We start from the raw sequence: 18,575 nt of genomic DNA, 5'->3' as shown, positions 1-18,575 counted from the left end.
TCAGGGTGCAGTGTAGCAATGATGAAACATACAACTTCCCTCTAGTTCTTAAATGCTTCCTCTCACCCCACTTTCATGATTCCAATTCTACCTTACAAATCCAGCTAGACCAAAGGATGTACACTGGTACAGATAGCAACTGGAAACACAGGGAATCTATAGGGCAGTTGAACCCTTCAGTACCAGTAAGAGTGGCGAGGGTAGATATAAGGTGGGGTAGAAAGGGGGAACCGATTACAAGGATCTACATATAACCCCCTCCCTGGGGGATGGACAACAGAAAAGTAGGTGAAGGGAGATGTCAGACAGTGTAAGATATGACAAAATAATAGTAATTTATAAATTATCAAGGGTTCAAAAAATTATCAAGGGTTCATGAGGGCGACGGAGAGGGAGGGGAAAAATGAGGAGCTGATACCATGGGCTCAAGCAGAAAGCAAATGTTGTGAGAATGATAATGGCAACAAATGTAGAAATGTGCTTGACACAATGGATGTACATATGGATTATGAGAACAGTTGTACACTCTCCCAATAAAATGATTAAAATTCTTAACATCTACAAAACAATGTATGTATGTATGTATGTATGTATGTATTGTGATGAGTTGTATGAGCCCCCAATAAAATGATTTAATAGATAAATAAATAAATAAAAATGTGAAAAGTTTAAAAAAAAAGGTTCTGAGAATGATGAGTACAACAAATGTACAAATGTGCTTGACAAAATGTAGTTATGTATGGATGGTGATAAGAGTTGCAAGAGCTCCCAATAAAATGATAAAAAAAAACAAGAATCAGAGCTGCTACAAATGGAATCTTCCATCATAACTACTTTCTACTTTCTCTTAGAGGAAGGGTATGTTTCCCCTGGTTCAATCAGGGATTGAATCAGATCAGCTACTGTCAAAATTCAGTCCATCTCTTGTTTTATCTTGTTCCAGTATGGATGTGTAAAGCCATCAATTGAGAGTCTGGCATTATCTTTATTTCCCCTGAAACACCTGCTCTTTGGAGGTTTTGAGCTTAGCTCTTTAGCCTCCAAATCCAAGCAGGCTATAAAGTCTAACAAGTATCTTAAGTAAGTTTTTCCTTTAATGAGTTTTTGTCTTCTAAGTACTACAAGAGTGTGAGAACTCAATCTACCTCTGGTCAAGTTCCTAGAACCTTCTTGCACAACCCTGAAATTCTATAAAATTCAGAATTCCGCCCCCCATGTGAGGGTTGCTTTAGTTTCCAATCATTTCAGCATACCAAAACAACGTCACTGTCTTCAAGTCAGCTGCTGACTAGTATCGAGCGCCTGCCCTGTGGGGGTTGGTTTACAGGAAAAGAGCAAGTCCAGTCTTTCTCCCGCCAAGCCGTTGGTTTCAAACTGCTGACCTTCCAGACTGCAGCCCAACATGTAACCACTATACCACCAGGGTTCCACCTCATTTCACCAGTCCTTGGTAATCAATCAACAACAGGATTTGCACAAAAAGAATATAGTCTCTTAGTCTGGGCCAGACCATTCAGTCCATGGGCAGAATTTGTGCACCCAAGCAGCAACCAAGCACTCACAGACTAAGAGGAGCAATGTTCTCTTCTTGACTAAATTACTTCAAATCTTCTATTCTTACCGAACATGATGAATAAAGACGGTCTGACAGCAGCACTGTAATTATACCCCAAGTATTTCACTAAGATGGAATCTAAGGAAAGGTTAGTACTTGGATGAATAAAATACAGAGCTTTCATTCTTAGTACTAAAAGAATGGAGTAGGGGAGTTGAACGTGGTTCTGTGCCTTGTGGAAAACTCTTCAATCTCAGAAAGATTCTCACCAACAACTATGTCATCCAACACAGATATTTCTCTCTCTTCATATGATGAAGACCAGGGATCCAAACTCATCAGAAAAGGTAGAGGCCCCTTTTGTCCCCATAGGAATCGCGGGCTGTGCGGCAATCGTGGCGTATGGCTTATACAAACTGAAGAGCCGGGGAGACACCAAGATGTCGGTCCACCTGATCCACATGCGCGTGGCAGCACAAGGCTTTGTTGTGGGAGCCATGACTGTTGGGATGCTCTATTCCATGTATCGGGAATACTGGGCCAAACCTAAGCAGTAGAAGAAGAGATGCGGGCGCCGTCTTGTTGGTGTTACTTGATGAGACACATCCTTTTGAAGTTCTATGTTTATGTTGAAGATAAATGATTTACATGGGTTCACTGTTTTGAAGATAGGCTTTCTCTTTTGCAGGCTTGGCTTCCCTGGTGACCAAATTACTAGTGTCTAAATCATGAACTAGGTCATTCCAGGGAGTCTAGTCTGTAAAAAGAGGCTGGCCACCCAAATTCACTAGATAGTGATAAGATGTCCACATTCTTAAACTCTTGGGATGTGGTTTGTTCTGAAGCAGACGGCAGGCCCAGGCTAAAGGACATCCAGCTACTGTGGAAGGCCACCTTTGGGTGCTGTGCAGCGTGTCGCAGGCACCAGTGGACTGGCTTTTCTTTCTGCTTGTCTCGTGGGCCGGTCGGATCACTCCATTCCTAGGGCAAGTCTACTCTCAAAGAACTCCTTCCGAAAAACGGGTGGAATCTAACTACAGCTGAAAACGTGTGTGTTCAAATTAAACCTGAAAAGTGAATAATAGCTGCTTAGATAACTTATTTTAGAATCATTCTTGTCCGCATGAGAATAACCTAATTATGGATTCCTCTTTAGCCCTTGTGTAATTGCAGAGGTATATTTTTGCTGCTGCCATGTTAGAGTAATCTTTAATTGTCATCCTCAAGTAAGAATTGTGTATTTTAATTGCTAATCCAAAAGTAAAGAGCATTTTTAAAATGCAAAATAAATAAATAAATAAACAAAGAATGGAGTACTTAAAACACTCATAATAAAAAAATTTCAAGTAAGAAAAAATCTAAAGCAAAATTTCAATTTATTTTTGGATACTGGTTAAATTATGGGGGTGAACATTTGGTGCTTATAAAATGGTGATCCTGAAAAAACTATAAACCAATTTTTGGTGGAAAAGCAAGTAACAAGTAGGATAGGGGAATTTTGAAAGAACAGGATTTTACCCCCACCTAAATAGAGGTTGTACGTAAGCATGATCGTGTGTGTATAAACACGAGGTGTATACAGATACACACAGATATAAACTAAATCCGCTTGCCAAAGACATTTCCACATGCGCCATCTGTTCATAACTGCTTGGAATGTTCTCAAATTATCCCTCAACGAAGACTATTTTAACTCATCCACTTTAAGTTAAGAGAATTCTTATATATTTTTTTAATTATAAAAAAATTTCTTAAATTATAAAAAATGTTTTCTTTGCCCCGCAGAGAAAATTTTGAAAGTTTCCAGCAATCACCTCATTTACTTCTGTTTACCTAACCAATCAGAGGGGTGTGTATGCGTGTCAAGAAAAAAATGGTCTCCTAAATCACTAAACATGCACCAAGTGCTATGAAGGCACAAAAGCAATGTCAAGCCTCTCAAAGGGCTTACACACACTCATCAGGGATGCAGGGTGAACGCTATGAACGTACCTATTGGTCCAAAGAGATGAAACGGTGAGGACAGGTTAGACTACTGAGACTACTCGCAGACCCTAAAAAGTGAAATCTCATCGAAGAGGAGAGCTGAGAGGGGGTCCTGGAAAAATGGGCCCAAAGATGAGGAACTCCAGTACAGGAAGTAGGACACACATTTGGGAATACTAAATAACCTGTCTTCCTGGAACAGAACTATACACAAAAGCAGAAATGCAGGAGGATGGCTAGGTAGGGTAAAGGCCACATTTTAAAAAATTGCAGGCAGGACATTTTGGTCTAATATAGAAGTCAAGTAATATCTGTGGTAGATTTCTTGAGTGATACTCTGAGAAGAAGATTGTAGTACCAAGGGGGAAATTTAACCTGGTAATGGATCGAGGAGGACAGAGACTTGTAGCAGGGAATCTGAAAAGTGCTTACAGCAGTCATCTGAGCACCGGCCTCACCACAGACGCTAGCAATAGAAAGTCAGAGGAAACAAATGTACGAGGCAATCTGAAGGAAAACACAGTATGGGGCTCAAGGGTTGTAGCCAATGGAGAAATGGCAGAGTGAGAACCTCACCCAGCTGAGTGGATTGGACCAACTGACACGGCCAGAACTAGTGCCCTGCATGGAAAACAGTCAGTACACGGTTACAGCAATGCCAATGTTTCATAAAGTAACTTTAGGAAAGGGGTTCTGTCTGTTGGTGCAAATGGTTGGTTGAAGTGAGTATGCAGATGAATGCCAGAGGGAAAAAAAGACAGGGTGGGGGTGGGCAAGGATGAATTTCTTTATCTTTCTAATCCATAGGTTAATTTATACCAGCTTTACACAGTAGGTTCTAAACAGGTTTATTCATTAAATCAGTATATCATAAACACATCTGTTATGGGATGAACTGTGTCCCATGCCCAAGAGATGTGGTATAAATCATAATCCTTCACTGAGAGATGAGCAGTCTGAACGCACTAACAGCTCTAATCCGATACAACAGCTGACCCCCCCCATTATGTCAATCCATCTCCTAGACTCTAAAGCAGCGGTTCTCAACCTGTGGGTTGCGACCCCTTTGGAGGTCGGAGGACCCTTTCACAAGGGTTGCACAATTCATAACAGTAGCAAAATTACAGTTATGAAGTAGGAACGAAAATAATTTTATGGGGGGGGGGAGGTCACCACAACTTGAGAAACTGTATGAAAGGGTCACGACATTAAGAAGGTTGAGAAACACTGCGATACAGTGACTATGAACTGGAACTGGTTCAAGAGCATTGAGTCTGTGGTGATGCGGACGAATGGTGATACTGTGAAGGGCTCCAGCCAATTCTTCATTTTCAGAATAAATATAACAAAAATACATAGCAGAGATTAAGTTCTGAGTACTAGATTTGCAGATGGCTATAGCTTACAGTAAAGGAGCCTCCAGTTGCAAAGTGGTTACTTGTTGGAACTGCAAGATCATTATTTCAAAACCACTATATGCTTGATGGGGAAAGAGGAAGCTTTTTACTCCCATGAAGAGTTACAGTCTTGGAAATTCACAGGGGTAGTTCTACCTTTTCCTACAGGCTCATTATGAGTCCAACTTGAGTGGATGGCATTGAATTTGGTTTTTGGTTTGAATTTGATTTACAGTGGAAGCCCCAATTGCATTTTGTGTCTCCATATAGACTCAGCCTCCATGCTGTTCTTGACCTTCGGCCATCCTCCAGGCAAGGCCAGGGAGGAGCAATTTCACCCTGGAGAACTTGTCTGAGCATACCCCTTGATGGAAACAGGGGTGCAGAGGCCCCATGGTCACGAGTCATACTTCATCTAGAGTGGCTGGAAGACCCTGAACCGATCTTACAGGTGTTTCTATCTCTAAAGTACACACATCCCCATCACAGTCCCTTTCCAGCTCTGTAGTCCCACCTGCAACTGTGACGGATTGATTTTATGGCCTTTTTCTTTGAGTTCCATGTCCTATTTAAGAACATGTGTGGCTGTGAATCCTTGACACCACAGCCTCATGCTGATGGTCTCTCTCATCAAATAATTTGTTTTTGTCTTTGTCTTGCTTAAGATGGAATAAATGGGTCTCTATATATTTGAATTTAGGATCTCTTACGAAACAAGAGGATGAAAGGTACCACAACAAAGGTTTCATCTAAGTCAGTGGTTCTCAACCTTCCTGATGCTGTAACCCTTTAATACAGTTCCTCATGTTGTGGTGAGCCCCAATCATCATAAAATTATCTTCATTGCTACTTCATTACTGTAATTTTGCTACTGTTTTGAATCGTAATGTAAATATCTGACACGCAGAATGTATTTTCATTGTTAGACTGAACATAATTAAACATAATTAAAGCATAGTGATTAATCACAAAACAATATGCAATGATATATTGTGAAATATTTGTGTGTTTTCCGATGGTCTTAGGCCACCTGGGAAAGGGTTGTTCAACTTTCAAAGGGGTCACGACCCACAGGTTGAGAAGTGCTGATCTAAGTGGTTGCTTTATAATTCTGTGAATTTGACTTTAAAGAAACTCTCTTGTGCTTAAGAGACACATATCAGGGTGGGGGTGGAGGGGACAAAGGCATCTACCACAAAGCAGCATACAGACCAGAAAAAGGAAAGAAAATAGTAGGCAGGCCATGTGCACAGAGACACAGACACAGGGGTTGAAGCCTTTGTCAAATTAAGTCTTTTTGTTCCATATAGGAACTGCAGAAGACATGAACTGGGACAGCCTTGGAAAAGTCTACAAGCTGAGAAGACACAATGCAGCACGGTGGAAGTTCATCAGTGCTCCAGCACCATTAACAGTTGGAGTAGAATGTGGAAGCAAATAATTAGTTAGGATGCAGACTTATTCTTACACCTTGAATCCCAAACCTAAGTCGGGGTCGGAATGGCCCTCTAGAATTCTCAAAGTGGGGCTGCACATACAGGCCAGTTTTGATTTAGAATAAATCATGTATCATGATGTTTTTAGCCACTCACCACTAGGAAATCAAATCTGAGGTTTCAATTTAGGGCTGGGACAGGGGCTAGCAGTCAGACTCAGCCTGAGCACTCTGCACAGACAGCACACAGGCATGCAGAGACGTGGCACTGGGGCCTTTGTGGTGACCACTCCGCAGCATTCTCAGTGCCATGCTCACGCAAGCAGTAAGGCAAGCCCAGCCTAGCCAAAGGGCTGCAGGAGACGGACATCTGAAAGGTCTCTTCTTCACCTGCCTTTCTGTGCCACGGGACTGCCTTGGCATAAGATCCAGGGCTCTCAAGCTTTGCTCCACCCTCATCCGGAAACCCCTAATGTAAGACAGATACACAAGGTGAAGCCATGGGGTTCTGCAGCTGCCAGGGCTCCCCAGAGCACCCGTTTGAAAACTGCTCAGTCAGTTGCTCTCTGCAGTCCCTTCACACACTGCCTGCCGGTCTCACAGGTGGGGCCAGGCTTATGGCTTGGAGGTCAGACTCATGATTGCCTCTCTGCACATCTAAGGCAAACCCCCATGTCATGCCTTCTCCTCTCTTCAATTCAGGAATAAATCTGGAGGTATAAATAATGAAACTTCTTTTTATTAAACTCTTAGGGGTGGGACAAAGCCTTTTAAAGATTCCTATAATTTCCTGAATGATTTTGTGTCAAATCAGGTAATGCTGCCCTTCAGGTACCAAGGGACAAGCCATAACAACTGAGATATGGTTTAGGATAAATGACTATTAGGAGAAAATAAAATCCCTTATAGTGTTCTAAGTACCAAACCAACCATAAAGTCCCCAAGGGGGAGTAAGACCCGTTATACAGCAACATAATCCTATCACCTCATGGCAGTCTTGCCATGGCTATTTGTGACTGCTTGCCTGAGAAATAATGAAATGACGATACATCGTATTAATATTCCTATGATGTGTCACCTTCATTGGTGGGATAACGCTGAGTGGAGGACCATGAAATCAACTCCTATGTGCTAGTCATTGGTTACAGGCAACTTAACCATGTCTAGAATCGTTCTATGACTTAGTTCCTGATGGTCAAAATGTGAACAATAAAGCCTTGCAAAGCACAGAGAAAGGACATATGAAATCATTAAGTGGGAGGAAAGGTGGTTTAAGAAGATAAAGCACCAATGACTACAGTTACAACACTTATGTCCAGGAGGCAGGACAGGTACTCGTGTCTCCACCCCTCACAGAGTCCAGAGTCTGCTAAGTCAGCAGTGGTGTCTGTGGAAGCAGACAGCCCAGGTCCCAGAATGTGCTTCCGCCAACAATGGCCCTCCCACACGCACAGCCTGCTGCTGCTTTTGTTGGCAGTTTCTTCTCCGTATGCTCCTTGGCTCCCTCATTTTCAGCATTCACTCTCATCCTTTCTAGTACCTGGGTGTCAGGTCCTAAAGCTCTTCCTCCTTGACAATGCAGTTAAGGGGATTTCCTATAATGCAAGTCTGGCCATCCTGCTTCTCTGCTTGGGACCATATACCCCTCATTCAAACTATAGCACAAAGGCCAGCTATCTCAACTGATATCCAAGGTTCTGCACAGCCTGACTCCTCCGAGACCCCATTGTCCAGCCATGCTCAGCTAGGTGTCCTATCACAACAGGTGGTACCAGGAGAGCTCTGGGGCCTTAGTTCCGGTGAAAGGGGCCCTTCTTAAACCCTTGACCTCTGATGTCCCTGACCACTCCTCCTGTTAGCCAGGCACTCTAGCACATCCTCTGTGACTGCATTCACCAATCACTGGGACATGGGCAGGGATCTCTACCAGACAGGTAAAACCAGGCACAACCTCTCCGAGCAGACACCATTTCTGATAAAACGGAAGCAAAGGGACCCCGCCATGTAATGCGTATGAAGAGGATTCCAGGCAGAAGGCTTTGCAGGTGGGAAAGAGCTGTTAATGTTAAGGAATTAAAGACGGCCCATGTCACTAGAAAGGGGTACACATCTGACTCAATAGGAGAGAATATAATTGCAAGGGTGCTGCTGGCCAAAGTAAAAAGACTGTCTTTCACTTGAATTTCAACAGGAAGCCATTAGAAGTTTATAAGCAGCACCTAACATGGTCTCATTCAAGTGGGCCAAAATGACTGTCAAGCCTTCAGCAAAAGGGCTACCTCCGCCTGCCAAGCCAGGGTAGAAGCTGAGAGGGCAGATGTCCGGCCTGCTCCAAGAACAGCGATTGTTTCACCATCATCGTCCACCACTTTGAAGTCCAGGTCCTCGTTGTACTTTCTGCGCTTCACTTGCCTTCCGGAGCGCCGTTTCTGCAGGGCAAACCCACACGTCAGTGAGGATCTCTAAGTCAGAGGCAAAGAACAGTCTCTTCTCACTTCCTCACTTTACAGAAGGCATCTCTCTTTAGCACAAGCTTTTGTGAACTGAATTCACTCGAGAGATAATGCGGCTGAGGGAGGAAATGAAAGCCTACTCTCCACACCGCCAGGATCCACCCAGAGAGGTATGCTAGTTATCCATGGCGGCAACTGTGCTCCTCCTCCTCCTGCGGTTAAGTTTCTGGTTAGTTGGAAGTTCAGGTTTTGACAGTAACATGACAGTCTTTTGATTCATTTGTGCTTGAAATCATACCAACCATGTGTACCTAGAAGTACAAGCTAAAAACACTAATACTAATTATATCAGGACTTATCCTGATGTTCTCATAACACTCCTTGAAATACTGGCAGACATCCTACGTGTGGCAAACAAGGTCCATCTAAGGACTCATCTATAATTAAGCATCCATGACCTTTAGCGGGGATATCTAACAACCAAGCAGCCCAGCGACTTTCCTCCAACAGAAAACCACCCGTTCATCTTCACATCCAGTGACAGCCCTTCCAAGACCTGGCCATCAGCTAGCCCACTTGAAATGCTTAAAACCTCAAAAACAAAAGCAACACTTCACCATCCTTTCCTTGTACAGAAATCTCTAGGCCTCTTCTCTCAGTTCCCATCACTTCTTCACCTTTAGTCCCATGACATTGGCTTTAGGTGAGGTACTAAAAACGAACACCTCAACCCAGGGCCCTCCCTGAGCCATTGGGTCACATGGCTGCCAGCCAGCAAACACCAGTGCCCGGCCAACCACCCTCAACTTGAGGTGCTTTTTCCTCTGTCCAACTGGTCAGCTAGCAGCCGTGAGCCTGGTTATAAGCAGTGAAGGGCCTTCTGCCCTGATGACCCAGAACCTAGTTCTTACCACTGAGGAAATTCGGAGCTGACGCCTTCCGACAGGAGATATCATCCAGAAACCTATGAGTGTGCAGACAGTCCTTGAAGAGACAGCCATCAAGATCTAAAAGCCCCCTTGACACAGTAAGGCCCAGGGAAGTAGCTAAGGATAGCTATCAGACGAAACAGAACCCTTCCAAACATTGGAATTTGTCTCTAGAAGAGGCTGCCTTACATCAAGGAGAAAATGCCTACCAATGCCATGGATACAATTGCTTCAGAAATCAGATTTAAGTGTGTAATTCATTGCTTCCATGTTTAGTCAAACATTTCAATTTTGGGATAATGAATCTAGTCATGTGTTGCTCAATATCCAGGAAACATTCTGTGAGAGAGGACATTACGTGATCTGGGTGTTATGCAACCCATATTACATACTACATACAAGCAGTCCCCAGAGTACAAACAGATTCTGCTCCTGAGTCTGTCTTATAGGTATGGCTCATATTAACATCAGTTAGTCATATGTTTGTCGTAGTATATAATATATAGCATACCTTTCTACTCATAAGAAACATTACAGAAACATTTCCAGATACACTAAAACATGTGTAATACAACAATATGGACGTTTTGATGCATGGCACATCTTTTATTCATATCCACTAACCATATAATACGTACCTCGAATTTTTCATGTAGCGGGCCTTACAGGGGTATAGTCGCATGAGCAAACATCACGTAGCATGTGACTGTACCTCCCTGACTTTGAGTTACATATTGGGCCAACAGTTCACAAAGAGCAGGCACTCTGTAACATAGAGCTTTGACTGTCAATGTTAAGTGACACATGACTATAAACTTTCTATTCTTGTAAAGATTTAAACCCAAAGGGACCGTTCTACCTTGTCCTATAGAGTTGCTGGAAGTCTGAATGACTCGACGGCACAGAGTTTGATTTTGGTGTGAGTCTGGGATTAGGAAGAGTCTTCTTGCAGATTGGAGCAGCACTCTGAGCACTACAGACATTACCTACACAGTAAAATAGATTCCTGAACCTTACCTGCCTGGTTTAATCCCCTCCCCACACCAGTTCCCTCTATAGTCTAATAGCAGGCTACTTTCGCAAAAGAAGGCAAGCACCCTAAAAAAGTAGATTATTAATAGGATCAGCATACTAGAGGGAAAAGTCTGTGCTCTCCTTGCTCATCCACCAGAACAGGCAAAGCCCAGGCCAGGTCTGGGCAGAGAGTAGGCTAGAGACAGGCACAGAGCAACAATAGCATCAGTGGCAGCAAGATCCCATGCAGCAGCTGCGCCTCCATCCACCAGGCTTTGGGCCCAGCTGTACCTGGCTGTCTGCAGACTCAGTGGACTCCTCGGGGCTCCGCAGGGATGAGTTCGGCAGGCCCTGATCCAGCTCTAAACTTTCCACTGCCGTGTCACTTTTCCTTTTTCCTTTCTTCTTTTTCTCCACTGGGGTTGGTCCTTGCTCCTTGCTACAAGGAGAAATTCACAATTAAACCTTGTGGGCAGTTTTCAAATCTAAGATTTTCCCGATGGGCTCAAAGTCAAGAAATCACACACTCTGGAACTTCTAGGGCTAGGGCAGACTCTGATGGGGAACCCCTAAGATGTTCTTCTCGAACATGTAGGAAAAAACGTCCAGAGGGATCGATTCAAAAACTCTTCTGTCATACCTCTCACCGTGGCTACTATGACTACAGTTAATAGAAATATAAACAAGAGGTGGACCTCTACAAATCCAGAACTTTTAAGTTTATACATCTCTTCTCCAGGAAGTTCAATGACTACAGGTATTATGAATCATCAAATTACCAACTCCGCTTAAGTGACATAAGCAGAGCCTGTACTGAGAGCAGTCTATGTTTAAGACCAGGAGTGAGCACTAAGAACTCATTATGGCAGGAACCACGTCTACCCTCGAGGAGCTTACATTCGTGAGGGCCCTACACACTACCTATAACCTTAGCCCAAGGTGGTACAGAATGCTACCCAAGGTAGAGATGAGCAAAGTCTACCCACCCTGCATGCCCATGTGAAAACGCAACCTCTCTAAGAAGCCTTCCCCGACTCTCATGGCTAGTAAAATCTTTCTTTTCTGCTATGCCAAAGTGATTTGGCCATGCTTTACTTAAGGCACTTGGATCCTGTCTGGTCTTTTAGCAAAATCAGTCATTAACTATGACATCAGGCTCAGAATCCAAATTAACTATACCCAATGTCTAGATTCTCAATAGTTGCTCAGTGAACAACTGTTAAATGAATGGATATTTTATACTTCCCTGACCTCTCCTACCAGACTCTAAATTCCCAGAGGGCAGTATGCACTTGATTCAGTCTCATGTCCTCATAGTGAGTAGTCTTATTCCTTCTACCCAGTAAGTTTTCAATAAAGGTTTAATGAGTTGATGAATACTTAATGGATGGATAAGATTACTTCTAGCTGGAAGATGCAGAAATGCCATTTGAACAAGAATTTATATAGAATCTTGACATGCCTTCGTCAGGTAATATAGAATAATAATAATAGCTAGCAGATACATAATGCTCACTACATACACAGTTCTAAGTCCTATGCTCAGAATAGTATCCTTTAACCCTCACAACTACCCTATGAGGCAGATGCCTCATTATTCTCATCTTGTTATGCCTAAGGGATCTTCGGCATGGTGTGGTCAGAGCAGATCACCAGGGGAGCCTGGCTAGTAAATGGTGAAAATGGGCTCTGAATCTAGGCAGTGTACGTTCTTAACATTGCCATGTTTTTTAGGAATGAAGCAGTGTTAAGCACACATTTGGCACAAGATAATTCTGTGTGGCTAGATGGTCAGGTGAGTACACAGACACGCAGTGATGGAGCTAAAAAGGAAACAATCTAGTTTCCACCAAGGGAGAGAGTTTAGAATTCATTCTATGTGGGAAGGGGCATTGGGGAAATCCCAGGCAAGAGAAAAATGAAGATGTAAGCTACATACAATCAGTGAACATTCAAAGGTAAAAATGATTAAAAAGATCCACTGAGTCCTAAACAAGAGACACAAAGTGGAGGAGGAAGAAAGAGTATTTCTTATCAGGTACATTGTCAGGTGTGGTTAAGAGAGGACCACTGCACAGTCCTGTTTACAGAGGGGAGATCCAGCATGTTATGTTAAACGTGAGGGAAGCAACCCAACCAGAGCTGACAGCTGAAGCCATTTGCCTCTCTTGAATCCCTGCCCATCAGCAGGAACTCAGCCCATCCATGATGCCCAAGGCTGAAGACAGCTCGCCTACTAGTGAAGTCCACGATGAAAACTATTTTGGCTCAGCCTGAGAAAAGGGCTACTCAAGGAACCTGCCATTTTAGAGGAAAACATATTGTAACATTTCTTTCTAACCTCAACCAAAGAAAATTAAAAGTGATTTCACTTATCAGTTCTGGAGAGGAGACACAATTGAAATAGTTTTTAAAACATGCTGAATTTTCAGAGGAATATTTACCTCATATGTTCTGTGGCCTTTCATTATTAAAAAAAGTGTACATATAGCAATTTATACACTACAAGATAATTACACATTCTGTGTCTCACTGAACTGTTATAACCAGAATTCCACGAGGAACCCGGAAAGAGCGACGTCCATACTCTGGACGAGAAACCCTGAAGGGCACCGGAGTCAGCAGAGTGCTCAGAGTCAGGTTTCATTTGATTCAGTCCACTGCTTTTGGATCAGATAGAGTTCCTTGACCTTTTAAAATTAATTTGTTTCTTTGGGTAAATATAAAAACTCTAACCTCCCCTGTAATGTTACTTGAATCTCCAATGACTTTTAAAGAGTTGGCAACAAAAACATACAATGACCCAATGTAGAAAGATCTCAGAAATAGTTGCTGGTATGTTTTACATATTTCTCACTAAACAGGTTTGTGATTAGTTTGCTCTACATAATTTAAATTTAAAGGAATCTATAGTCACATGGTGAAAGCACCAAAATAATCGCCTGTTTAGAGAACCTCAAACTTCTGTAAAATCATAAACCATTCTTCTTAATGTTATGACACCAATCTCATTATATTAAAAATATATTTATTTAAATTTTCAATATATGTATATTAGAAATATGAAATTCATTGTGAAACATGCCAGGTACAAATGGCAATTAGGGCCTAGAACTTCCTCAAAATATGAAAGTTTACTGCAATTATGTATGCAGCTGCTTCCCATGTTTTGAGAAACACATTACAAGAAGTAAGGAAGAGTCACTTCCCAAGTCAAGGCTGGGGTGGGGCACACTAGCTTTTCATCCACAAGTTCTCAAATATATGTCAGGAAAACTGCCTAGTGAATCTGATCACTTATTTGGGGGTAAACAAAATGATACTCTACCTGGGAAATCTACAAAATGATTTTCTAGAGGTTATCTTTGGCAACAGAATCAATTTTGAATCCCAAAAATTCTTCCTGGAGTTCTTCTGATAAAAACAAGTATCAGGAAGACAGGATTCCTTGTAAACTTGCAAATGAGATTTTCAAATAGGACATCGAGAAATACCATGTGAATTCATCTTGCAGGAAGATCAAGTGAAATGCATTTGTTGTTAGGAAAACTTCGCGACTTTCATCAAATGTCAGAACCTTAACCTCTGAATTACTATACTCTTGACAGATTTGGTACATGAATGCTTGTTTGCTCCTTGAAATTCCAGTTTCTTCAAAAGTAGTGGCTCAACAATATGCAACAAAACTACATATGCATATACCCTTTGACCTGGCAATTCCACTTCTAGGTAATGATTCTAATGAAACAACTCCAACCATATCAAAAGACAAAAGCATATATGGTAGTTATCCACTGCAGTATTTGATAATGATGAATAGTGAGAACTGTCCAAACAAAAGAGATTACAGTAACTAGATACACACATACAATGGAGGCTATGTTCTCATAAAAATAAGAGCTCTATGAACTGATAGAAAATTACTTCAAGAATAGGTCGTAAAGTGGAAAATGACTGTGTAAGAAAAAAAGGGAAATTAAAAAAATATGCACTGGCTTGTCATTTCAAAGACCCACTCAGGAAACAGACCAGAAAACAAGGAAGGTGATCATCGACGAAGAGGGGAGAACAGAGGACGAAAGGCAGAGGGAGTGAAACTACTCGAGACTGCCTTTCGGAACAGATCTGACTTTTGGAAGCCTGATGGAGGTACACATGATAAAAAATTAATGAGTCTGGAAAGAAGGCAGGAAGAAACTAAAACAAATTAATCCACATTATTTCAAGCAAATCAACATATTAAAGAGAGGAAAAAAACAGACACAGAAATTAATCGCTTCACTTCTGCACACTGTGACTATGTACAGGCATACCTCCTCATTTTTCTGTGCTTTGCTCTATCATGCTCTGAACTGCCTTTTGTTTCTCTTTTAAAAACAAACGGAAGGTTTTGACGACCTTGCACAAGTCTATTGGCACGTGTTCCTTTCATGCCTGTATGTGTTCACACTTGTTTAAATTTTTTCATAATGAGATTAGTGGGATTGCCTTTACTGGGATACTTTTATTGAGATAGTCTGGAGCAGAACCCACCGCGTCTCTGCCTGCACTCTTCTCAGTCAGCTCTCCAGAGAAAGGGAAGAGCAGGAAACACTGAACTGTTTTCTGGCAGCTGTGTGGGTGAAGCAAGTCTGAAACTAGTAGTAGTACTAGATGTAGTAGTACAGGGTTAAGCAAACATGAAAATGTTTGAGGTTGGGAGTCAAGGTAATCAATATGGAAGAAAGACGAAGAAAATACAAAACATTGGAACCCCTGTGGAGAGAAATGTGAATTGAAGCAATTAGCATAAACTCATGATTTTTAAAATAAGAATACAAACAAACATACGAGTAGGTATGTGTGTATGCATATACGGGTGAGCACGTATGTACTTCCGAGTTTTAAGAAATGAAAAGGCCAAGATTCATAGATGCTTCAGTAGCAATGAGGACAATGAAGTACCCAGATCTTGGTTTCTAATGCGAAAGCTCCGAGGAGAAATAACAGATTCCAAGGCCAGGATAGGAAAGAAAGATAAGCCTGGGATATCTGGCTATGTCCTTGAGCAAAGTAAGGAAATGAGAAGAAATGAATGGAGATGTCATGTCAAAACAACATAGGCAATAAATAGCTTACCAAGTTCGGGTTGGCCAAAATTAAGACCTTGTCAGCGCCCAAGTAATTCAGGACAGTAATGAATTAAAAGCCACTGGGGGAAAAAACGTCGTCTGTATAGGGTCATAGTGAGTCAGAATTGACTCGCTAGCCAAACTTTGAGTACTAAAAATGAGTACTAACTGATAGTCAATACATGAGGTAGAAGGAAGATTCTTGATTGCTGTGGAATCTAAGTGATAAATGCGGAGAAGGGCTGGGCTGGGCAATCCTTTTGTGGACATCACAGTGAAGACTGGTTCCATTCAGAGTCACCACAGGGTGTGAGAGAGATCTAGGGAGAACAATTTGCAGAGGAGTGAGATATTTGCACAACCCTAACTTTCTCCCCAGACTGCTTACTCCTTACAATGAAACAAAAGCAGTGCCAACACAATGTTAAGTATAAAAATGGCCTTACTTTTAGGAAATACACACTGCCGTGTAGTGATAAAGAGACCCATTGTATGCAACTTATTCTCAAATGGCTAGGTGAGTATAGAGTAATACAGGGGTTTCAAGAAGCTCATGTATAAAAAGTAACTAAGAGATGGGATTTCTTCATCAACTTTTTTGAAGGCCCCTCAGACATATGTACACATTTGCATATATAAATATGTACATACACACACACACACATGAACATATAGATAGACCTCTCTAATTATAAAGAAATGGGGCTAAAATATTGTGAGCAGGTGCACTGGGTAATAAAGTGTTCCATGTACCGCTGGGACATTTTCTGTAAGACTGAAATTATTTCCAAATAAAGACACACATGTCAAATACCTCAAGCTACAGTGAATGTTTCACTTTATAAAGTTTGAGAAAGATAAGTCTCTTCTTTGGTCTTCTAAAACAGTGAATTCATCCTTCAATACATAAATCCTGATAAATACTATCATTATCAAATATAATATTTAAATAAATATAAATACTATATATAAAATTATATTATATAAATACTATTGTTATCAATAACACCATCCTGGTAAACCATCAAAACTTAAAATGTAAGAGAAAAACTTGGTTTTTAAAAGCACGTATTTTTTTGCCCACACAATCAAAACACCTTGATAGTGAGGTGGACGTTTCTTCACAGATCTGTGGGCAAAGTTTTAGGAGTCAGTGTTTGATGGTGAAAAGTGCTTTAAAGCAGGGAAGTGCATTCTTTCAATTAAAAGAAAAGTGCTGACCAGGAACTCATAATATTGGAGGGCTACTGGTAAACACTCCAGTAATGTCTCTCCAAATTAGTATTAGTGCCAAAATTATCATTCACTTTAGTGGTGGTCACACAACCTTGAGGAAAAGGGAATTTCTTATAAAACAGCCATTGAGCAAAAACTACTTCAATCACATGTCACGTAACCAAGCTGCTGAACAGTATCCTTCCCCAACGGAGTAGTGCCAATGACGAACGAAATGGGCTCCTTTTGTGCTTCTGCAATGCTGAAGGCCATTTTCTTACATAACCACTGTCTAGTCATGGCTTTTGCTCCCTTGCAACTAATAAGCAATCTGTGGGGAGATGTTTTCAGATCAAAGACCCTACTTCTCTGCAACGTGTCCCCCCCTATATTTCACATCCACTAGTGACTTGGGATGGTACCAATCTTTTCTTTAGTGGCGATAAAGGGATTCTCCAATCCAGCTCTCTTCTACATTTATCAGATTTTTCAAGCTAGTTTCTAAGACTGTAAATCTTTAAAGTAGTAGAAGGCCCAAAATTTCTCCCACTGACATCACAGTTAGGCATTCAAAAATTAAAGATAAGTATAAAGGCTCCCAGTAAGATTAAAAAGCCAATGTCCCCTCAGAAACACTGGAGGCCAGAAGGTAAGAATGATACTGGAAGAAAAAAACACACCGACATCTAGTCAAACTACCCTTCGAGAATAAGGGTGAAATTAAAACATTCCCAGACAAATTAGAAGCCAAGAGAGTTCTTTCTGCCAGACCGGGCTTACAGAAAATACTAATGGGTATTTTGGAAAAGACACTAGAAAATTATTTTAAGATATAGACAAAACAGAAAGATCCCTTTAAAAGGGAATTGCGTAGACAAGTATAAAAGCTAGTCTTTCCTGGCTTTATATTAAATATATAAATGCAAGGATAAAATTATGTTGCAGGGTTCATGAAATGTAAAGACGAATTATTGATAACCACAACATCAGGGGAAAATGGTTTACATACAGAATTTCTTAAATGATACTGAAGCTGAGTTGGTATCAACTTGACATAGAATGGTATAAATATAAGCTGTTAAATATTCTCAGTAATCACTAGGAAAATATATAGGACACACACACACACACACACACACCAGTAAAGAACAATGACAAAGAAAGCAAATAAAATACAAACCGAAAGATGGTAGAAGTCACATCTTAGCAGTACTTGCAGCAAATACAAATGGACTAAATGCTCTAAGCAAAAGGCAGAGAGTGGCAGAATGGATAAGACACAATATTACCCAACTATGCACTGTGTACCAGAGACAAACCTAAATCCATGGACAGAAACAGGTTGTAAATGAAAAGACAGAAAATAATATTCCATGTAAATAACCAATAAAACGTTGATGGGACAATCTTAGTATCAAAGACAAAATCTGATAGAAAAGATGGACACTAAACCTGTAAATAAGGTAGCAGAAGGACATTG

The 18,575-nt window shown here is 41.3% G+C and overlaps 1 protein-coding gene and 1 pseudogene across 5 annotated transcripts in view; one reads left to right on the top strand and one right to left on the bottom strand.

Moving 5' to 3' along the window:
• CHD6 (chromodomain helicase DNA binding protein 6) overlaps positions 1-18,575 on the bottom strand; it is a 160,498-nt gene that overhangs the window by 114,666 nt on the left and 27,257 nt on the right. For all 5 annotated transcript variants that reach the window (XM_045295407.1, XM_045295412.1, XM_045295409.1 and 2 more), the window contains exons 3-4: positions 11,061-11,208; positions 8,653-8,802 (exon numbers count right to left, since the gene is read on the bottom strand). In XM_045295407.1, coding sequence (XP_045151342.1) covers positions 8,653-8,802; positions 11,061-11,208 — 298 coding nt within the window. The remainder of the gene's footprint in view (positions 1-8,652; positions 8,803-11,060; positions 11,209-18,575) is intronic.
• Positions 1,771-2,221, top strand: LOC105979686 (annotated as a pseudogene).

This window comes from Echinops telfairi, unplaced genomic scaffold (assembly GCF_000313985.2).
Source record: "Echinops telfairi isolate 266 unplaced genomic scaffold, ASM31398v2 ScPeMD7_5592;HRSCAF=6446, whole genome shotgun sequence".
NCBI classification, from domain to species: Eukaryota; Metazoa; Chordata; class Mammalia; order Afrosoricida; family Tenrecidae; genus Echinops; species Echinops telfairi.
The sequence above is the reverse complement of the archived record's forward strand: the minus strand, read 5'-3'. Positions and strand labels throughout refer to the sequence as shown.